The 25013-nt window shown below is 39.2% G+C and overlaps 1 protein-coding gene across 1 annotated transcript in view; it reads right to left on the reverse strand.

The window, feature by feature from the left end:
• LOC122815622 (deleted in malignant brain tumors 1 protein-like) overlaps nt 1-25013 on the reverse strand; it is a 569610-nt gene that overhangs the window by 20035 nt on the left and 524562 nt on the right. Inside the window, exon 12 of the mRNA XM_044088283.1 lies at nt 13792-14106. Coding sequence (XP_043944218.1) covers nt 13792-14106 — 315 coding nt within the window. The remainder of the gene's footprint in view (nt 1-13791; nt 14107-25013) is intronic.

Raw genomic sequence — 25013 nt, forward strand, 5'->3', positions numbered from 1 at the left:
ATTTGAACTGTATCTTACTGAAATTGGTACACCTTGTTTGCTGTAGCATAGACTAGATCCAGGCCTGCTAAATCTAGCTTTGTTTATATGCTTGTTGTTTGTTTGCTTGTTATTTCCTGGAACGCTAATTCCACCTAATCTGGCTTCTCAGCACTTCTGTGGATCACTAGTGATATCTGCATTGCTTACTGTACTTATTTCCTTGTTTCACTTGAAAGAAAGTTACTGTTTGTCATTTTGCATTTAAGTTACCTGTAACACATTGCACTTAAGTTACCTGGCACTTGCTCACTAAAGCAATTATATAAGTCAGCACTAAAAATTAAAAGCACTACACCCTCACTCCCCACTGGCCCTGGTTTTCAATTATTAAGGAATTCCCAATATTATTCTAGCATGTCCAAAGGTCAGTTGTCAATCTCCTCTCCAGTCCAGCTGGTGAATCTGGGAATCTTGAGGCAATGTTACAACTGCCTCATGTACACAGACAACCCTCTCCTCCTCCCAACAAATTCCAACACATGTGAGAGATGCAACCATATAGCCAAACTGGAGGCTAAGCTGTCTTAACTCAGTACTGGCATAACCAGTCAGGAGGAGAAGGAAACCACACTCACTACAATTCCAGTCTCACATAGACCTACCACGACTGCAAACCAAACACATAATCACACAAAAACATACTCGGAGGCTCTAAATAAAGATCTGCCGAAGCAACAGAGACCTCCAAAGCAGACACCCAAGCAGCCGCTACCCCAAAACAAAACACGTGCAACACATATCTCACAAAGCCAGTGTGCCAAACAGTCACAGCCCTTAAGACTAAACAACACACCTGATACACTTGTAATAGGTGACTATCGTCAGGCACACTGACGTCCTGCTCACCAGGCTGAACAAGGAGAGGGTCATGGTGAGCAGCCTGTTGGGTGCTAGGATCCGCCACATAACACAAGCCTTCAGGTCACTCCAAGGCAAGTACAAATATGACTCAGTCATTGTCCATGCTGGTGTGAATGACGTGAGATGTACCTCCCTGAACTACATGAAAAGAAACATAAAGGAGCTCTCTGAGCATGTAGCCCAGGCCGGTATGACCCTGACCTTGAGTAGCATCTTACCCTCACCAAGAATGATGCCACAATATGAAGACAAGATGATCAATTTCAACAATTGGCTTAAGTACTGGTGTCATTCAAAGGGGATCCAATGCCTGTCAGCTTGGGATGATATGCTCGACAAGCCACGATGCTTCGCTAGGGACGGCTTGCACCTGTCACCCCTGGGCTTTCGGATATTGGCAAAGGCTCTTGCTACCCCCATAGTGCCTTTTTAGGTAAGGCTCAAAAGACAAACCCACCTCCATAGGTATCACAAGGGATAAGAAACTAAGAGTAATGCTACTCAACGCCAGAAGTCTAAACCTCAACATGCATGCACTCGAAACTCTCCTTAGCATGGAGAACATCGATATCTGTGCAGTAACAGAAACCTGGTTCAGGGCTCCCGAGAGCACCCCAGCACTACCAGGTTATACCTCATACCATGCTTTTTGGCCCCAAAACTTGAACCGAACCACAAAAGGAGGGGGAGTATCGATATTCATCAAAGATACCCACACCTCCAGGTTGGTGGCAAAGCACGAAGCATCAGAGACTATCCATGTGCAACTAACAGTGGGTAAAACTGCCTTCCAGTTTATAGCCTGCTACAGACCACCCTCCCAAACCCAGGAACCCCACTCGGCCTTCCTGAGAACACTGGAAAATATGAAGGTCTCCCAAACACCATTATATTGGGCGACTTCAACTACCCAAACATAGACTGGGAGCATTACTCTAGCTCCAACACCCTAGCCCAAAGGTTCCTAGAATTTATAAACTCAAATGCTATGGAACAACTTGTTACCACTCCCACACGAGGGGAAACATACTGGACCTGATCATCACCAACATGGGGACTCTATGCTCCAGACCAGAAGTGTATCCCTCACTGGTAAGATCAGACCATAAACTAATCTCACTGGATATTCACATCCCTACCCCACCCCTGCCCAGAAAACCACAGTGAAAAACTTCTCTAAAGCAAATTTCACACTCCTCAAAACTGAGGTGGAATCCTTCAAAGCCCCGGGCCTGTGTAAAATCTGCCCAGACCGCAGAATCCTTTATAAACGCATTCTATGAACACCTTCAGAAATGCATGGATCATGCGATCCCAAATAAAACCAAGACCCAATCCTCCAAAGGCAGACGTCCTGTCTGGTGGACCCCAGCCATAAACAAACTATACAATAGAAGGAGGAAGCTACTAAATGATAGAGCAAAATACCAAAAAGGGAAGGCATCACTGATCAGTATTAGCAAAAAACTACGGGCACACATAAAATTGTCTAAGGCCAGCTTCAAGAGAAAAATTGCACAGGACACTAAGGATAATCACAAGGCTTTCTTTAGTTATGTTAGGAACCTGGGTGGTAATTCCCAGATATGCTCAGAATTAGTCCAAAATGACAAAAAATACACCGAACCCACAGACATTGCCAGCATCCTAGCTGACAGGTTCAGCGCAAACTTCTCCCCCGCCTCCCCACCAAAAGGGCAAATATCTATCCCAGCAAAGTGCTGCCTCCCTGACATCTCAGATGCTCAGGTAAGAGCCGCCCTCTCCAAAGCAAAAAACACAGCATCAATGGGACCAGATGGTGTCCCGGGCTGCGTCTTACATGAACTCCAAGAAGAGCTAAACCCAAGCATAAAACTACTGTTCAATCTCAGTCTTACTACAGGATATGTGCCCAAAGAGTGGCGTACAGCAACAGTGGTCCCTCTCCATAAAGGTGGTGCCTCAACGGATCCTGGAATCTATCGCCCCATAAGCCTGACTAGCTTGGTCTGCAAAGCTATGGAAAGGATCATCATGGACCTCATAAATAAAGATATTGGGGACCTACAAACACTGGATCCTACCCACTTCGGCTTTGTTAAGAGCAGATCCTGCCTCTTAAACCTGGTTGATTTCTTTGAAACAGTCACCAAGGCCATTGACGAGGGGAAGGTGGTCCACACAGCCTACCTGGACCTCGCAAAAGCCTTCGATACAATACCCCACTCGGGCATTATAGATAAGCTCACCATCTTAAATATAAACCCCTAAGTCACTAGATGGATTGCAAACTGGCTCAAGGACAGAACCCACATGGTTAGAATTGCTGGAGCCATGTCAGACTCCAAACCAGTTACAAGTGGTGTCCCACAAGGCTCAGTCCTGGGACCTCTCTTGTTCGGTATATATTTCTCAGAGGTACAGGCCAACACGGAAGGACTGTGGCTGACCAGATGACTGCAAACTGGGCGCAATAATCGACTCTCCAGCCGACACAAGCATCCTCCAAAAGGGCCTCATAGAAACAGACAACTGGTGCCAGAGCCATGGCCTCAAGCTAAATGCCAAAAAGTGTATAGTCATCCCCTTTGGCAAAAACAAAGTGCCCACAAATTACCACATAGGTGGTAATCCATTAAGTACAGAAGAAGTAATTAGGGACCTGGGGACTCAAGTTGATAGCAATCTCTCATTTGACAACCACGTGGCCAAAGTGGTTAGAAAAACATTTTATATAGCCCACCTAATCATGAAGGGATTCACATCTAGATCAGGGGAGGTCATCGTGCCTCTTTACTCATCCCTCATCAGGCCCATAATTGAGTACAATGCCCCTTTTGGGATGTACCTTACCAGACACCTGCAGCAACTGGAAAGACCCCAAAAGTACCTCACCAACAGGATCAAAGGGCTCAAACAGATGCCATATGCTGCCCGGTTAAAGAAACTCCAGCTCTACTCAGTGGCATACCGCCTGCTCAGAGGCGACCTGTGCCTGACGTATAAAGCCATGTCCAACCTGGAATTAAGGGACATGCTGCACCTCAAAAAATCCAAATCCCATCGAGCTACATGCTTGAGAGACTTGAACCTCAGCACTGAAATAAATAGGACATGCTGGAGGGACAGATTCATAACCCAGAGGCTCCCTTCACTCTGGAATAAAATCCCAGTCCAGGTTAGGCAGAGTCCCTCATTGACTCTCTTCAAGAGGAATCTTGATGAGTGGATGGGAGATCGTAGGTTTACCCCGGGTATCACTTCTGTGTCACTGTTAGACAGAGGCATAGTATACTAACCTCGAAAAAGGGCATAGCAAAATAAATTTAAAATGGGTGGCGAAAGCCAAACACATTCTGGCTAGGCTTATAAATGCCCTAGGGCAGATAGCCTAGTATGAACCTATGAACCTATGAACCTATGAGTATTGGAAGGAATTTTTAAAAAAGATAAGTCTTGAAAGGATGTCCATCATGAAGTAAGAAAACATTTTATCAAAGTGGTAATACATTTAACAATAAAATAGTGATATGTTTTCAGATAATATTTAGTAAATGTTGTTACAAGTAAATATATTTTGTATAACATGTGCATGATTAGTTCTAGTAATGATTTCATACTATTTCTGAGCAATAGAACTGTGTCAAACAATGTGTATGATATCAGCATTTAAATTTCACAGGCTGAAGAGGGTTAAATAAAGCCTCAAAAATAATGATTATAAAAGTTAAATGTGTGAGAAGAAGTACAAATTCCCTATGTAGGTGTGAAGGGCCCATCACACAGTATAACGCCCCATTTAGTATGTACCTAACCATACACATGCAACAACTGGAACATCCACAAACATTCCTTACAAAAAGAATACAGGGAATAAAAACAATGTCCAATGTTGATTGCCTCAAAGCCCTGTCCCTTTACTCAGTATCATTCAGACTTCTAAAAGGTGACCTGTACCTGGCACACAAGGCATACCTTCACCATGTTTTATGAATATTCTGCACATCTGTAAAACAAACAGCATTACAACTACTAGATTAAAAACTTAAAATGTACTTGCAACATAAATAGGCCATCTTGGAAGGATAAATATGTTTTCAGAAAATTTCCATTGTCTGGAACAGGCTCACCCATCCATGTGTAGCAGAGTTTCTGTCTATCCTTTGTGAAGCACAACTTGGACCAATGGATAGGTAATCTGGCTCCTATGTCTCCGATGGACAGAAGCAGTTAGTAAATCCCCCCATAAATCAAATATAAACCAAAACACCGAGACCAAAAGACCGACGACGCAGATGATCGACAAGGTGAAATCCCAACAGCCGAAACACCAACATGGGCAATGTGTGAGTGGTAAGTGTGCGATAGTGAGGGATTTTGGGTTAGGGAGCGGACAGGTAAGTGTGCGATAGTGAGGGATTTAGGGTTAGGGTGTGGGAAAGGTGAGTGTGTGGTAGTGTCGGACCTAGGGTTAGGGTGCGGGTAAGGTAAGTGTGTGATAGTGACAGACTGTAGTTTTAGGGACAGGTTAAGTGAGTTAGGGTTAGGGTGTGGGTAGGGTGAGTGTGCGATTGTGACGGACTTTATGTTTAAGGGTGGGTTAAGTGAGTTAGGGTTAGGGTGCAGGTAGGGTAAGTGTGCGATAGCGATGGACTTTAGGTTTAGGGGTGGGTTAAGTGAGTTAAGGTTAGGGTGCGGGTATGGTAAGTGTGCGGTTGTGTCGGACCTTAGGGTTATGGTTTGGGTTAAGGTTAGTGCATGTATAGTTGTGTGTAATGTGTAGTTTACGTTTTGTGTGTTGGTGTTTTGGGTGTCGGTGTTATGGTGTTCGGTTTTGTGAGTTGTTGGTATTGTGTGTTTTCTTTCTTTTGGTCTCGGTGTTTTGGGTGTTGGCTTTGTGGCGTGTTGGTGTAGTGAAGTAGATACACACACACACACACACACACACACACACACACACACACACACACACACACACACACAGACAGATCTACTTCACAAGCTCAAAGCTCCAAAACTTTGAATATATATTGAGGGAAGTAGCATTTCTAGACGGTCTTTTGACCTAACTGGAGCATAACTGGAAACATATGAAACTCTCCAAGGTAAAAGGTAAGAGTGTTTAATACACATTTCTGCCTGAAGATCTGTTGTCTGTGAAAAGAATATAACATCTATCCAGTTAAGCTTTCTGCGCTCTTATTTTTGATTTATCCAGTTAAGCTTTCTGCGCTCTTATTTTTGATTTATCCAGTTAAGCTTTCTGCGCTCTTATTTTTGATTTATCCAGTTAAGCTTTCTGCGCTCTTATTTTTGATTTATCCAGTTAAGCTTTCTGCGCTCTTATTTTTGATTTATCCAGTTAAGCTTTCTGCACTCTTATTTTTGCCAGTAGATTTGTGTCTTTCTGTTGCTTTCATCTGAAGCTCACCAGTGAAAGAACTAAGAAATGTCATTATGCATTTATGAATCAAGTAGCATATCTAGGATATTATCAAGCTTTTGTTTAATAATAACAAGAATTCCAGGACTCTTAAAAACACTATGCTGAAAATCTTATTCCCAGTCATTATGAAATGCAGTGTTCATATGGAGTTTACTATGAGTATTTTGAAGTAAAGGTTGAAAAAATAAAACAGCATACCAAAGCAGAAGAGAGGAAATTTGACATCAAGAAAACTTTATACATGATATAATAAACAAGGATATAGGGAATCTCCAAACTCTGGGTCCTACACAGTTTGGCTTTGTGAAGGGTAGATCATGCCTGCTCAACTTGGTTAACTTCTTTGAGTCAGTCACCAGAGCTGTGGATGAAGGTAAGGTGGTTCATACAGCCTACCTTGACCTGGCCAAGACCTTTGATACCATTCTCCACTCAGGAATCATAGAAAAACTCACTAAGCTTGGCATCAACCCCTTTATCACTAGGCGGGTTGCAAACTGGCTCACAGATAGAACCTCAGTGCCAAGGTAACTGACTCCAAGTCAGACTGCCAACCAGACATGAGTGGAGCCCACAGGGTTCGGTCCTGGGTCCTCCCCTGTTTGGTATCTACTTCTCTGAATTCCAGGCCAACATGAAGGGACTCTGGCTGAAAATGTTTGTAGACAATTGCAAGTTGGGAGCTATTATTAACTCATCAAGTGATGTTGACATCCTACATAAAGGCCTTACTGAGACCAACAACTGGTGTCAGAGCCATGCCCTTAAACTCAATGCCAAAAAATGTGTCGTCATCCCCTTGGGAAAAACCCAGTTCCCTTGAATTACTGCATCGATAGTAGTCCACTGAACACAGAAGGCATTATAAGAGATCTGGGTATACAGGTTGACAGCAACCTCTCTTTTGACCACCACATTGCCACTGTGGTCAGAAAGTCCTTCTATGTGGCACATCTCATTGCTAAGGGTTTTGCATCCAGGAAGAGGTCCTTGTCTCCTTCTACTCTTCCCTCATTAGGCCATTCATTGAGTACAATGACCCATTTGGCATGTACCTCACTAGACAACTGGAGAGGCTGGAAAAGTACCTCACAAAGAGTATCCTAGGCCTTAAACACTTGCCCTATATGGACAGACTCAAAAAACTCCAACTATTATCTGTCTCATACCACATACTTGGAGGTGATCTCTGCTTGACTTACAAAGCCATGTCTGATCCAGCTCTGTTAGAAATGCTACATCTAAAGAAATCCTAATCCATCCACACCACATGCTCCAGAGTCCTCAACCTCATTACCACAATCAACATAACATGCTGGAGGGACAGGTTCATAACCCAGAGACTGCCCATACATGTCAAGCAAAGCACCTCACTGGTCCTCTTCAAGAGAAATCTTGATGAGTGAATGGGAAATAGAAAATTCACCCTGGGATCACTCCAGTAGCTCTACTCGATAGAGACACTGGGAACTAAGGTCGAGTGGCACGATGCCAGGGTAATCCTATGGGCTAGGCTTGTAAAGGCTCCAGGGTTATTAGCCTAGTACACACCTATGAACCTATGATCCTATGATATAGATGTGACAGAAAAAGAATGAAAAGGGATTAATGATCGTATTAACAAAGGCACTGATATATCCTGCACTGCTTTGGACCATCACTGAATACAATATTCTGTTTGTGATACATCTCACTGAACATATCAAGCAGTTTGAGAGACCCCAGAGATTCCCAATCAAAATGATCATGGCCCTAAAGGATTTGAGCTACAAAGAGAGGCTGAACGTCTTGCCCTTGTAGTCAGTATAATTTAGACTCCTTATGTGTAAATTGTTCCATGACTTTCAGGCCACAAATCAAACACCCTAGTAAACATTAGAACAAGAGATTGGAACTTGCTTCAGAAAATACACAAATCATGTTGGAGGACAGACTGAACACACGAGAAGTATTCCTTCTCTAGAGCAAACTTCATTTCCAGATCAAGCAGTGTGACACACTATAGGTTCATAGGTTGGTACTAGGCTATCGGCCCTAGGGCCTATACAAGCCTAGCCAAATATTTCCCCGGATATTTCTTCCCACAATATTTACTTCCCTGGAACCCTGTCTAGCAGGGTGACTGTCATGACCCCCAGGGTGAATTTCCTAGCTCCCATCCAATCGTTAAGATTCCTTTTGAAGAGGGCCAATGAGGCGCTCTGTTTGATATGTATGGGCAGTCTATTCCAGAGTATGGGGAGTCTCTGGGTCAGGGACCTTTCCCTCCAGCATGTTTTGTTCATTGTGATGAGAAGGTTTAGCTCCCTGGAGTGTGTGGCTCTGAGGGATTGGGATTTCTTTAAGCGGAGCATGTCCAACAGCTCAGGGTTTGATATGGCCTTGTATGTTAAGCAGAGATCACCTCTGAGTAGATGATATGCCACAGAGTATAGCTGGAATTTTTTTAGACGGTCAGCATAGGGCATCAGCTTTAGGCCTGTGATTCTTTTAGTGAGGTATTTCTATGGCCTTTCCAGCTGTTGCAGATGTCTTGTGAGGTACATACCAAATGGGGTGTTGTACTCTATAATGGGTCTAATGAGGGATGACTACAGTGGGACAATGACCTTCTTTTTTTCTGGATGAAAAGCCCTTAGTGATGAGGTGTGCCACATAGAAGGCTTTCCTGACTGTTGTGGCAATGTGGTTATCGAAGGCGAGACAACTGTCCACCTGTGTCCCTAAGTCTTTCATCACACTTTCAGTATTTAGTGTACTGCCACCTATGTGGTAATTCATGGGCACTTGTTTTTTCCCAAAGGGGTAACTATACATTTCTTGGCATTAAGCTTGAGCCCATGGCTCTGGCACCAAGCATCTGTTTCTGTAAGGCCCTTTTGTAGAATATGCACATCATTTGGGGATTCAGTAATGGCTCCCAGTTAGCAGTCATCTGAGATCTTTGTTAGCCAGAGTCCCTTAGTGCTGGCCTGTACTTCAGAGAAGTAGATGCCAAACAAGAGTGGTCCCAGGACTGAACCCTGAGGTACTCCACTTGTGACTTGTCTGGAGCTGGATTTGGAGTCGGCTACTTTTACATTCTGGGTTCTGTCAGTAAGCCAGTTGGCAACCCATCAAATGATGTAGGGATTTATGTCCAGCTTAGTAAGTTTATCTATGATTCCAGAGTGGGGGATGGTGTCGAAGGCCTTTGTGAGGTCCAGATAGGCTGTGTGGACCACCTTACCCTCATCCACAGCTCTGGAGACTGATGTGAAGAAGTCAATCAGGCACAGGAGACAAGATCAGCCCTTCACAAACCCAGACTAGGTGGGGTCCAGTGTTTGAAGGTTGCCAATGTCTTTGTTTATAAGTTCCATGATAATGCGTTCCATGCCCTTGCAGATCAGGCTCGTCAGGCTGATGGGATGGTAGTTCCTGGGATCCAAGGTGGATCCCCCCTTGTGAAGTGGGATAACTGTAGCTGTGCGCCACTCAGTGGGCACGAAGCCTGAAGTGAGGCTATGATTAAACATGACACTTATGTGGGGTGCCAGTTCATTTTGTGGGTCTATATTGCAAGACCGAAGACACATTCTTTCGAATGCGTCTTGGTCGAACATAAAAGGCTGAAAACGCAAAATATTGAAGTGGCTGTTAAGCAAATTCTTTCCCTGGGAAAGAATTCACTTGGCCGCTTCGGTACTTTGCCATTTTTGGCACTGTGTGTGGTCTCGGAGTTGGTATATTTAAATAGAGGTGGTGTGGGGGTGAAGCCCCCCACTTAATGTAATGTTTGAAATTGTTTTTTATTTTTTTTTATTTTATTTTTTTTTTTTGGAACAGCGATTTTTTTCCAAGGGAAAAAAAATCGCTGTTCTGACACTTCGACATCGTAAGCTTTCGCTTACATAGGTCTGTTAATCACCATTCACTTTTTAAGCATTCTGTGATATAATATAGACCCCATTTTGTAGTTCATGTAGTACACAGCCCAGGACGTCATCTGGTCCCATGGATGCTGTATTCTTAGCTTTGGAGAGTGCAGTTTCTACCTGTGTGGCTGTGATTACTGGAATTTGGCAATCTTTTGGTATTGAGATGGGCTCTTTAGGGGGTGAGAAGGGGATGAAGTTGGCACTAAATTGATCCACCAGGATATGGGCAATATCCTTGGGATCAGTGTATTTAATGCTATTCTGATGTAGCTCAAAGCAGATCTGAGCATTGCCATTTAGATTCTTGACATAACTATAGAATGCCTTGTGGTTGTCTTTGGAATCTTTGGCAATTTTATTTTCATAACTAGCTTTGGAGGATTTCATGAGGGATCTCAGCTTCTTACTGAGGCTGGTGAGGGAGTTTTTTGCATCCTAGTATTTTCCTCTTTTCTGCAACAGTCTCCTTTAAGAATTAATTTAAGAAGTGGATACTTATTCAGAAATTCATTAGTGGTATGATTGGCCTATCAAACCTTTTAAAAAAAAGTGGTAAGGTCTAAGGGAGGGTACTAGCAAGGCATAAATGACTACATGACATGGTTTCCTTGTGCACTCAATGATTTAATGATTCTGTAATTCAAACAGAAGGGTTCTAACAGATTTAAGAATTAACCTAGTTTTGATGATAAATTTAGATGCATTTACATTCAAATATTTTACTTTAGATTTTCTACATTTAAATTGATTAATGTTTGAGTCTGAGTTTAAAAAATAAATATATAAGTTTATTTATTAATTTTTTTTATTTCACTGTGGTGGTGGTGCTGCGGTAGCGTTGTCGCCTCACAGTTAGACGTTGCCCGTTCGATTCTCAGTTAGAGCGTCTTCTGTGTGACGACATGCATGAATGGACGTTCCTTCAATGAAGTTTGTGCGTTAGGCCTGGCAAGCCAGCATGTAAAACTCTACTGCCAATCATTAGAGGACCAGAGTTCTGCTGTGGCGACCCCTAACTGGGAAAAGCCAAAAGACGCAAAAATTAATTTTTTTGTTTCACATTTGTTTACTGGGAAAGTCCAACTGGGCACATACCCTTTTTCAGTGGAGACTCTGGGAGAAAAGCTCCACACTGAACATATAGAAATAACTAATTCAGTAGTATACATACTACAAGAAATAAAATACTAGTTTAGACTAAGTTAGATAATACGCGATAAGTTTTAGACATTCACTAAATAGTCACAAAATTAAACAGATAAGTATAAAATACATTACAACATTATGCGTTCCTGTGTAAATAGATAGAGAAACTAAATGACATTTCACATTTTCAAGTATTTTTCAAATAGATTGCAATGTGAAAAGCCAGAAAATGTGTCAAGACTGCCCCTGTGTTATTTCTCCTACAATTCTGGTTTACTGTCAAACTCCAGTTTCTTCTCTTCCCAGTGTGGAAACACTTTTTAAAGAAACCCTTCAGGAACTTACATGTTTTGGATACTCTCTTGGACACTGCCATCGTTATTAGGATATGGCATCACAAACTGTTTTCAAGATCATCCATTTTATATTGGCAACAGGCCAGCTGCTTCTGACTTTACCTGGACCTTGTTGTTTATTTCCAGCAGCTCCATTTGCATGATACTTGTTTTCTTTCCAGTTCTTCAATCCAGATGTCATACTGTCTAGCTCTGCCTTCTGTTGATATATTATGCACTTTGTAGAGCCCATATCTTGAGCTATGCATGTAGCTTCATGTGATGTGGCTCAGAATATTCCATCAGGTTGCTCGGCTGTTCTTCTTCTCCCATCTTTGCTTTTCATCTTTTAATTGCCAAATTATTGGCATAACTGACCATCCTGTAATGAGCTCATTAGCACCTCATATACATATTAGTCTTTAGCACTGAAGGTTTATTCACTGTTTCACATTCCTTTGTTTGTTGCATGTGAAAATACGTATTTGTCCATTACTGTAATAACGAAGATTTCTCTTATATTTCTTGATGTATTTTGCTTGACTGGATTCACAAGACAGCAATACTGATACAGGTAATGTACCTGAATTAAATGTAACCCACAGGTATCCCTTCATTTGATTTATTACAGCAAACATCAAAGTCCTTTATTGTGAGTGCTCACCAGTTATTGTCCCTTGCCTGCTCTTTTCTACTCCAAATAACTGATGTACTGACTTGCTGGTTGGTAATAAACTCTAACTTCCAGCAAAATTAACTTAATAACCCTTCACTATTTGTCAGCCTACCTTCATAAACAAGCCAACCTCACCATGTTATACTTTTTTTTAATTTATCTTCCAGCCTTGAAATCTGCCTCAAGCTATCCCATGTTACATTTGAATTCACATATAAATTGCCATTTTACCTTAACACACTTCACTTTCAATGACTTTCTCTAATGGGAATGCATTTCCAGAAATGTTCTTACTCTCACTGCATATTATATTGCCATCCATATGTAACCATCCTCTCCTGAACTTCCAGCAAAATTAACTTAATAACCCTTCACTATTTGTCAGCCTACCTTCATAAACAAGCCAATCTCACCATGTTATACTTTTTTTAATTTATCTTCCAGCCTTGAAATCTGCCTCAAGCTATCCCATGTTACATTTGAATTCACATATAAATTGCCATTTTACCTTAACACACTTCACTTTCAATGACTTTCTCTAATGGGAATGCATTTCCAGAAATGTTCTTACTCTCACTGCATATTATATTGCCATCCATATGTAACCATCCTCTCCTGTTCTACTCATCTCATTATCACTCATTATGTTCCATTTATTCCATTGCACAATTGTTTTACTGTTTCAGAAACATGTATATCCAGTGCTTTAAACGTGTTTTTCTTCACAGCCTTCTACATTGCATGTTATGGCCTTCACTGCATTTGTGCAACCAGCCCTCTTTCCTTCATTTCTGTCCTGCAATCCCTTTCTCTCCTGTAAGACCTACTTTACTGTCTTAACTCACCATTTTACTCCCTCACCATACTCACACTATTGAATAGGTAGCAGAGTGCTGGTAACAGATAATTAGATATGAGAAGAGGATAAAACTTTCATAACAGATAGTTTAATGTCTGGGAAGCATGCCTTTGTTTTTTTTGGTCATCTGCAAGAATTGTGTGTGAACATCCTGAGTCTGTACCTCCAGCTATACAATTTAGGTCAATCATGGTAGAGCAATATGAACAGCAGGATTCCAGAACTTAAGCAAAGTGATGACCTTTCTATCCAGTTGTGAGCTTGGATTCCTATCTGACCAGAGTGTCCACAGTAAAACAGTTTTCTTATGCCATGACTTTGATCTATTTGTACGATGGAGTGAACAAGCTTCTATTTTAAGTCACTGACCATTGTGCTGGAAAAGAAAAAAACATATATCCTGATTGATACATAAAATATACAACAGTGCAGACACAAGCAACTAATGATGTTGGAAAAAATGAACACATTAAACCTAGCAGCATTTTATAATGTGACTGGTATTTTTGTATTGGATGTTGTACCTGAGCATGTTATGCTGGCTATCTGAGAATTGTTACATGAAGGTGGCAAAAAGGGAGTAACTATGCATTGAGAAAATGAAGATTCCCATCCATAACACACTACATTGCTGAGTAATATATTCTTAGAGTCATGTCCTGAAGAATAATGTCCTTGTATAGATGTAGCATATCCACAATTCAGCTCCCTGCACACAACAGTGGCATGATTTAAACTCCAGTAATTATTGCAAACTGCTCCCCATTCAAAACCATTAGTTACTTCAAGTGTCCCATTGCAGCGATCTGTGCCATTTACCAGTCTTACATTTAGGTTTCCTAAAAAGAAAACAGAAAGAAAATTATATTTTCAGTAATAAAGATCATACTGAAGGTATTCAGTATTGCACCTGTAGAATTCCTTATGTACTTTATCTACTATCATTGTTAGTATAACAGATTTACTTTACTTAGTGTTTTTATTAAATCATTTTTAATTTTTCACCCATCTCTGTCAGTTAATTGCAGTAAATACTATTGTCTTACAACAATCTCTTACTTTCAGCAAGTTAGTTTGTTTTCTTTAAAACAACCAATTTTATCTTTGGTCATTGAATATAGTGTTTATCCTGGACATGTGCTGTTTTATAACTCAACATATTAATGACATTTTCTAAGCTAGAACAAATTTCAGCATCCTTAACGATCATGATCTCCTAACTCCAAACAGTATTACCCTAATCTGGTTACCCTAATCTTGTAAAAATGATCATGTAGACTGTCCTCGTATCTCAGGCCTCCATCAATTACACCCTCATCCCTCTCATCCCAAGGACCTGTTACTAAAGGGTATTTTGCGTGTCTCTCTATATTTGTATTGCTAAATTTCTGCTCAATATTATTTTCTTTAAAAAATATTTTCTCCCATTTCATTTCCTTCTTGGCATTTCTTGTTCCCGTTATTTTGGCAACTTTTAATCTTGCCGGATGCTCAAATTAAATATCATTCTTGATTTCCCTCTTCTGAAAAAAGAGCTTCTAGGCCATAAAAGAGTATTCTAAGGTACCACTTTTAAATAACTCAGGTACACCTCTGAATTTTTTTGTATTCGTGTTCATGTTTTATTTTTTCTCAATATGCTATCATGCTTCCAGAAATATTTATCCAACAATTTCATATTTTGCTACATTAAAGCAACTGAATGTACTACTGTTTCCCCAAATCTCCTTGCATACTCTTTGACAGACAACCTCCCTGTTTTCCCCAGTCTGATTGGTGCATAAAGGAACCTCAGTTGAGAGTGTCCATCAAACGTTAATGAGTACTACAAAACTGTTTACAATATAACTTTTCTAGTGCAGCTAAAACATCTTTTTATCCATTTCATTTTGTAGTTCCTCATTCTACCAAATTCATAAATGATCATTTAGGTCATTATTTGGGATTATCAGAGTGTAATAAAATCTACTTATATAATATGTTCTTTATGGAAAGTTGTCGTTATATGACTGGAATGACAACAGCTTCTTAATATAGCACTTTGACTTATGCAACAAATACAAATCCCTTTCAGTTAATTTCAAATTAGAAGATTTACTTTAAAATACAATTCAAATGCTGACCAAAATGGACTTGACAAAACAAAGTAAAAAAATTAAAAATTCTTACTTTTCTAATTAAAGAAATAAAGAACTAGACATGTAGCCTAAAACCCAGCAAAACAAAAATAGAGTAGTCTGATTATGTAGTGATGCTCTGAAAAATGGTAGCAATGGATTATCCATCCCACAGAGCTTCCTATACTCATTTGGTTTTAGGTTATAGAGTTTTTCTCACTATGTCTGGTTGGATTATCATTCTGGACTGTGGTTAGCTGTAGATGGCATATTAGTACTGGATCTGTGTATTTAAGTGACTGTAATATGAATGAAGCAGAAGGAAAAGTCAGGGAGTTGTGTTTGTTGTATTTTGTGTTCCAAACGATGCGTGGTAATGGAGGAGGAAAAAGAAAGGCCTGTGTGGAGAAAGCTGGGACTATGTTATGTTTTGTTTCTGGCCCAAGTTGCAGTACTCCTTAGCAACAGCAGCTCTCAGAGTAGACAGATAGTAGGAATGAGGCTTGTTAATATTGGGAGAGGAAGTACGGGCAGATACCCATTAACTTGGGTTTGATTTTTGCTCTATAGGATTATGTCAGCAAGTCTAGGTATGGAATTTGAGCTGGTACTTAATATTTCATAATTTTGCACTTCTTAAGTATAATTTTGCATATCTAGCTGGGATTTTCACCACTGATAGGACTTCTTTTAATGCCATTTTTGATTAGAACTTATCTGTCCACCAAGTATTTGTTGTTGACTTTGTGGATGTTTCATCATTTAGGTCACTGTATATTATTTTTCTTCATCTGGACTTATATGTTTAATGACCTATTTTGTTTTGAGTTTTCATCTCGACTGTAAATAAAGCACAGTGATACAATACTAAACAAAAAGACCAAAACCAAATAAAATATAGGATTGTAACTGCCAAAGACCAGACCACCACAAACTTAAAAACCATGACTTTTATTAAACCAAAAATTTAGACCATCCCTTTTGATAAACAAGTTCCACCCTTAAAAGAAACTCTGTTCTTAATAATATTATTGTGATGCCCGTGCCCTGGCCCAGCAATCAAGGAGCCTCAATCATCACCACTAACACCAGAGTCTCATATATGAGGAAAGGATAACAAATACACACAGTAAAGTGCAATTTCCCTTAAGAGCACACAGAGATCACAGTCAGTACAGGGCTGGTCGCTCCCTTGCTCTTCAGGTCCTCAATAAGACTCCCCACTGGCACAGCTATAGGGCCCAGATCTCAGCCTAGTGGGCAAGCTAAACTCGCCAGCACCCTCTCTCTCCAACCAGTGTTTTGTTTCCCTGCCCAAGTAGCTGACACACACACACACACACACACACACACACACACACACACACACACACACACACACACACACACACACACACTTTGAGATAAGAGTTTATACAACCACACAGACACTTCTGGGGAAGGTTGGCATAGGTTCTCCAGCTGTGCCCCTTTCACCCAGACTATAATGTAGTACCACTTACCACCACCCACTAATAATTATCATGTACTCAAAAGCCCTTAAACGGTTGTCCAATTATTACTTTGCAGTATTATTATCCAATTGGTAGTATAGCCCAGGGCTAAAGCTATAAAGGTGGCTTTATACAATTTTACCAATCACATACAAGTACTCTAAAGAGCATAAATTATCTCTACACAAAACAGCCACAGTTGAAAGGTTTTAAAATATTTAATAATAAATAATAAAAACACAAGACAATACTTCTTACTACACAGTGCTAGTCAAGAGTTCAGAGATCACACAGAAATACTAAAAATAATTCAGTAGTACAATTCTGACATCACAGAAAAATGCTTAGTCTAATCTTTCTAGTTTCTAGCTATTTATAAAAGAAAACACAAGTCTAAGATAACTTACATATGAGCAAGACAGTACTGTGAGTTGGATGGTCAAGACAAAATGCTTAATTCCTTCTGATTCTCTCTGTTTAAGTTGCTATTGCAGTCATTGTTCCCATTACATCATTTCACACTTTCCTGGTGTTCCCAGGCTAACAGAAACTACATAATTGTTATCTTGCACCTGCAGGAAACTACATCAATAAAAGACGTTCCATATGCAAACTCTAGTAATTATTCCTTAAGTTAAAACAATAGGCAGGATGCTTCAGTCCAGACTCATCAACTCCAAATTCTAACTTCAAAGGGACAGACAAGAAATGCTTGAATTAGCTTTCTTTACAGCAGAGGGCAATTTTGCTACTTAAGTTCAACATTTCATTGCATATTGTTTCATTTAAGAAAACAAGCCTGTATTTCAGCATTTCACAGTATTTCCTTTCAATTAAGAAAACAAGTCTGTAGTTCAACATTCATATTTACAAATGATAGAATTATCTATAAAATTCTATCTGGCTAGGCTGGCAGCCTTCACATGTATGTAAAATGAAATAATCAGCATTCAGTATATAGGGGCACTGCTTACAAAACGCACATCTTCTAGTCCTTACTCATTTTGTCTTAACTGTTTTTATTATACACTCAGCTTTTTCAAAATTGGCTTTTATATTAAGACCAGTCTTGTAAACAAAGGAAGGATTGCCTCCCAAAAGTTGATAACCATCAGGGCTTCCCTTTAAAATATTCGAATTGTTCTTGAAACTGCCCTTCACATCCTTGAGATATGTGCCATATTCCAAAATACAAGCCCTCTCATAATTATTATTGTCTTTTATTTCCTCTTGAGATTTTAGGCCAGTACCTAATAATGGTTTAATTTAAGGCCCCATTGTGAAATCACATAATCCCTAACTTCCTTTATCAAGGACAAAGGGTAACCTCTTTTCAAATACATGTTCCTTATTGAACCTTCCTCCTGAGTACATCCTTAAATTGTGAGATCATTCTAGTTGGTCTAATAAACTGGCCTTTTACTATACTTGGAAGAATGACGGTAACTTTGAATTGAGAAGGAGAAGTATATTCAGTCCCCCTTTGCACCCTACCCTTTCTGTTGTTAAGGATACTGTTTTGGAGGATTTATATAGGTTACAAGCTAGAGTTATTAATAAGAAGTTGCCTTATTCTAACTTAACTAAAGAAGAATTAAACGTTTTTAACAAGAAATTACAAATCCATTAGAATTATGCAAACAGATAAGGGAGGGGGATAGTCCTTTTGATGTTTTGGAATATCATAAATTATGTTTAACATTTTAGCAGACAATGAAACATAGTTACAAGTGCCTTTAAATTAAATGAATATTGCTTACAGTAGAATTGATTCATATTTGGAAGAATACTTAATGGATCAGAGAATAACAAATGAAGTTTATGGCTTCTTGTATGTGAAGAAACCAATGATATCCACAATATTTTGGATAACCAAGATTCATAAAAATATAGATAGACCACTGTTTCACCCCATTATATCTGGGAGTAAATATAAGATGTAACCCTTGGGGGTAGTTATATATAGGTGGCTCATTCCGAGGTGAAACATTTAATTATTGATTCTTGGGATTTCCTTGGCCATTCAAAACAGGACATTTGGTCAAAGGATTTAATATTTCTCACTGTGGATGTTATTGATTTACTCACTGGTATATCAAAGGATGTCGTTTTAGATCTTTTTTATAAGTGCATAACTAAATATTCTGGGTTTGATAACAACAAAGTAAATTTAATTTATGAGCTCATGAGCTTGAGTATGGAGAATAATTTTATATTTTATGAAGGGGATATAAACAAGTAAAGGGAGTAGCTATAGGGGCCTCTTGTGCCCCCATTTTTGCCAGATTGTTTCTACTGTAAAATATACATGTGCTTGAAAGTCCCTATAAGAAATACATTCAGCTTTATTTAAGAATTTTAGATGACGTATTTATTTTATGGAAAGGAACACAGCATGAAATTGCATGATTTATTGATTATTTACATCAAACATCTTCTTTTCTTACTTTTATATATAATTTTAGTATAAATTTTAGTATAATGAGCATTAGTTATTCAGATACCCTTATTACACATACAGATGGTGGCTTTAAGTCGTATATTTATAGAAAGCCAACTTTTAGTAATTCCCATTTGGTATATTATAGCTGTTATCAATTTAAACAGAAAAAAGTATTGTAAATGGCCAGGAGGACATTACTCAAGAGATAGATTCAAATGGGAACATGTTTTTGAAAAGAGACCTTTGCCTTTGGTAAAGGAAGTTAGAGATTATGTGATTTCACAATGGGGCCACAAATATAAACCATTAATAGGTATGGGCCTGGAATCCCAATAGGAAATAAAAGACAATAATGATTATAAGATGGCTTGTATTTTGGAATATGGCACATGTCTCAAGGATGTAAAGGGTATTTTCAAGAAACATTGGAACATTTTAAAGGGAAGCCCTGATGTTTATCAACTTTTGGGAGATACTCCTTCCTTTGTTTAGAGGACTGGTCCTAATATAAAAGCCACTTTTGAAAAAAGCTATTGGTATAATAAATACTGGTAAGACAAAAGGAGTAAGGAGCCCTATATATTGAATGCTGGTTATTTGATTTTATATAATATTACTAAGCCCAGAGTTTCTTTTAAGGGTGGAAATTGTTTATCAAAAGGGGTGGTCTAAATTTTTGGTTTAATAAAAGTCAAAGTTTTTAAGTTTGTGGTGGGTGGTCCAATCATTTGGCAGTTACAATACTATATTTTATTTGGTATTCCTCTTGACTGCTGGTCTGTCATTTATTGTTGTATTAATGTTTAGAAATAGTGGCTTCTTCCTACAAACAAAATCTTTGAATGCTGCTTGGAGACATATCACGTAATTCTTAGATTTATCTCAGGATAATATCCTTTTGTCTTAAGATCTGCTTCGGTGAGATCTCTGATAAACATTAGTTGGCTAATTATAAAACAATGATTATTTACAATACTTGACAAAGTTAAGGAAGCAATTCATGTCAGTACTATCACTAAGGAAACAAAAGCATGAAATGGAGCCTGTCAACTCTTTTTATTCATTAACCCTTTCCTTGTCAAGTGCATATTTCAATTAACATACAAGTATGGGACTTTTCAAATTTGTTACATACTCTTGTCCACTTAGATATGACTTGCAACATTTTGGTTTCCAGCACTTATATCCAATTAAATGTTTCATTTTATTATATAAATGTTTATTATCTAACAAGACTAAGGAGTAGCAAACAACAAAACGCCAAACTTTTATATACTAAAAAGAGTGGGTGGCCATCAGTGTCTTTTAACACGAGACATCAGAGTGCTATGTGAAATGAATCAACATAGTTGATTACTCCATGCTAAGTATAGACATGTACCAATTAATTTTTTGTTTGGAAATCTTATGATACTCCACTGTATGTACCATCCCTTATGCACATTGAACAACTTAGTAAATGCTGGTACTTAGCAGACATCAGTTAAACCATTAACATTTTTAAACAGCCCTGTTATTGATTGTACCTATGGTGTAGTATGCTTACCAATATTCCCTTAATATATGCTAATTCTGCACTAAGGTCCCTGAGTCCTCTGTAATTTGTGACTTGATAACAACAAGAAGTAACCGGGAGCCCCAAACTGCAACAGGGAAGAAAGCGTACCTTCTCAAATCAACGTAGGTTATATGCCTTGGGTTTCTGCTTACTCTAACATGCATTGTTAGCAAATATTGGTGAGCACACCACCAGGGATGGCAGCTAGCATTAGTGCCTTTTTTGTTCAGGCTTCTGTAACCCCTTTGATTTACAGACCTTTACTGTACACCACCCCTTGTTAAGCTATACTGCATTTAATCATTGCGTATAAGTCCTCTCCAACCTCAGCTGTAGCTGCACATTACGATAAAATACTGGGAAGCTCTGAGAGGCAGTCCAAGCTGCAAATTGCTTAAAATAACTTATATAAAAAATTTTATTCAGAAACTACTTATCCTACCACTCTGGCCCAAGGTTTAAGATATTATTTCTGCTCATTGAGCACACTGCCAACTGGCACTACCCACTCTGTTTATCCTCATTCTGCTCAGTTTCACTCTGCTCCCCTAACCTACCCCCATTTTCCACCGACTACTACTATACCTACATTTATTTTTAACTAGCCACTCCTCTCTTCTCCATTATTTTAACTCCACCTTCCTTAACATTTTAAAGAAACTGCTTCTCCTAGAACAATAAGGATAAAATACAACTTTGGCCCATGGCTAACCAAAGAAACAAGATCACTACTAAAAACAAGAGAGAAGACCTGGAAAATATGGTGCAATAATAAAAGTATAGCAAATCAACAGACATATCTTAGGTTCATAGGTAGGTACTAGGCTATTGGCCCAAGGGCCTATATAAGCCTAGCCAAAAATGTACCCTGGGTTTCACCACCCAATAAAATTATTTTCCTGTGCCCCAGTCAAGCAGAGCCACAGAAGTTATCCCCAGGGTGAATTTCTTATTTCCCATCCAATCATCAAGATTTTTCTTGAAGAGTGCTAATGAAGATCTTTGTTTGACATAGATAGGGAGTTTGTTAAAGAGTATGGGAAGTCTCTGGGGCAGGAATCTATCCCTCCAGCATGTTCTGTTTATTGTGGTAACAATGTTTAGGTCCCTAGAGCGTGTAGCTTGGAGGGATTAAGTGGAGCATGTCCAACAGCTCTGGGATTGACATAGTTTTGTATGTTTGGCAGAGATTGTCTCTGAGTAGGTGATATGTGACAGAGTAAAGCTGGAGTTTATTGAGACAGTCTGTGTAGGGCATCTGTTTGAGGCCAGTAATCCTCTTTGTGAGGTATTTCTGCGGCCTTTCCAGTTGTTGCAGATGTCTTGTGAGGTACATACCAAAAGGGGCGTTCTACTCTATAATGGGTCTAGTGAGTGACGAGTAGAGGGGAACAATGACCTCTTTTTTCCTGTATGAGAAACCTTTTTTGATGAGGTGTGTCACGTAGAAGGATTTCCTGACTACTGTGGCGATGTGATTATCAAAGGAGAGACTACTGTCCACCTGTGTCCCAAGGTCTCTTATCACACTTTCAGTGTTAAGTAGACTAACGCCTATGTTGTAGTTATTGGGTACAGAATTTTTACCAAAGGGGATGACAATGCACTTTTTGGCATTGAACTTGATGTCATGTCTTTGACACCAGGCATCTGTCTCAGTGAGGCCGTTTTGTAGGCTGTCCACATCGTTAGGAGTTTCGATTATGGCTCCTACTTTGCAGTCATCTGCAAACTTCGTTAGCCAAAGACCTTCTGTGTTAGTCTGTACTTCAGAGAAGTAGATACCAAACAGGAGAGGACTCAGGATTGAACCCTGTGGTACTCCACTTGTCACTGGTCTGAAGTCAGATTTGGAGTCTGCTACTTTCACAGTGTGGGTTCAGTTGGCAACCCATCTTGTGACATAGGGATTTATACCTAGTTTAGTGAGTTTATCTATAATTCCAGAATGGGGATGGTGTTGAAAGCCTTGGCCAGATCCTGATAGGCTGATTGAACCACCTTCCCCTCGTCTATGGCTTTGGTGACTGCTTCAAAGAAGTCTATCAGGTTTAGGAGACATGATCTCCCTTTTACAAATCTGAACTGAGTGGAGTCCAGAATTTTTAGATTACCAATGTCTTTGTTTATAAGTTCCATGATGATATGTTCCATGACCTTGCAGACCAGGCTCATCAGGGTAATGGGACAGTAGTTCCTAGGGTCCATGGTGGCTCCCCCTTTGTGGAGTGGGATAACTGTCACTGTGCACCATTCAGTGGGCACAAAGCCAGAGGTGAGGCTATGACTTAGGTGAGGTGCCAGTTCATTCTGTAGCTCATGTAGAATGCAGCCTGGGATGTTGTTAGGTCCCATGGATGCTATATCTAGAATTAAGAAACAAATCTAAAAGACAAATTAAACAAGACAAACAAAACAACTAAAGCAATATTCAACCAAAACATCAGAATAGTCCATAAAACTTTTGGTCAGCTATAAAAACAAAATGTACAACGTGGACAAGTCAGTATACCTTCCACATCAACCAACACCACTACAGATAGACATGCAATTTAACAGATACTTCAATGAATCCCTACTATCCCTGTTAAACAGCAACTGCTCTTTTCCCCCATCAGCTCATTGAACACCAAGCCAGGATGCTAAAAACTTTTCCTTCCAACCTCTACCAACAGATACTATAAAAATATGTTAAAAATCTCAAACCTACAGCCCTAGCAGCTGATACTTTACCTGCAGAGTATCTTAAAATTGCTGCTGAAGCCATCTCCTATTTGGTATCTATCCTCATAAATTGGTCCATTTCAGAATACCAAATCCCAATAATTTGGAAAATATCACATTACACAAAGGCAGTAACTCAGCAGAACTGTCCAATTACCAGCCTATAGCTATCTTAGTTCCATTATACAAAAGTCTACAAAAATGCATTCATTCACAAATTCTAGACTATCTTTTATCCAATAATCTTCTATTTAACACTCAGCATGAATTCTGCCTAAACTATAGTATTACCACTGCCCTGATAATGAGCTTTACTAACACCAGAATGAAGGCAAATTAGTTTCCTCTATCTTTCTCAATGTACCTAAAGCACTTGACACTGTTTCACATAATAAACTCTTAAATGAACTTTCTGAACTAAAACTTAGCCAATCTGCAATTGCATGGTTCCAGGACTACCTAACAGTATGGCAATAAGCCATAAAATGGCAACAAAACCTCTCTTCTCTACTGGCTGTCACTTTGGGAGTTCCACAAGGGTCTATCGCAGGTCCTCTTCTCTTTACTATATTCACTAACAATCTTCACACTGCTACCCTACATGGCAACCTTGTCCAGTACGCAGACGATTCAACTTTGAAATGCGCTGTTCCATCACTTCAACAACTTCAACAAATAACAGCAGTCATTCACTGCAGTGAAGTCCTGCCTATCACAGCTTATTCTCAAACTTAACAAACTAAGGTCATGCTTTTTTATCCCATGAGAGCCAGAGACCCCATTCATTCAATAGCTCATTATCGCATTAACAAACATAACGACTATTTCACCAGTATCCCAAACCAAATTACTTGGGGTTGTTATAGATAACAACATACAATTTGACATACATATAACCCAGACAATAAAGAAAGTACACAAAAAACTTGGTACCCTACATAAAAATAAACAGTTTCTAACTAACAACACAAAGATCACCATTGCAAGAACCCATGTTGTCTCTACCCTCCTCTGCGCTTCACCCATTCTCATGAACATAAATAAATCAGACTTAGGAAAACTCAACATTTGATATAATAAAATTGCAAAGTTTGACAAAGATTCTACTTATTTATTTTATTTTGCATTTGTTAACCTTTGCAATTTTATGTTGTTATCTATAACAACACCAAGTAAAAAGTTTACAGACCCCTGTTAAAATGCCAGGTTTTTGTGATATAAAAAAATGAGACCACAATAAATTATTTCAAAACTTTTCCCACCTTTCATGTGATCAATAACCTGTACAATTCAACTGAAAAACAAGGAAATCTGATAGGGAAAAATATAAAAAATAAAAAACTTACAATATGCTGGTTGCATAAGTGTGCACACCCTTAAACTAATACTTTGTTGTATGTGCACACCCTTA

Source organism: Protopterus annectens, chromosome 1.part1 (assembly GCF_019279795.1).
Source record: "Protopterus annectens isolate FY-2018-M chromosome 1.part1, PAN1.0, whole genome shotgun sequence".
Taxonomy (NCBI): domain Eukaryota; kingdom Metazoa; phylum Chordata; order Ceratodontiformes; family Protopteridae; genus Protopterus; species Protopterus annectens.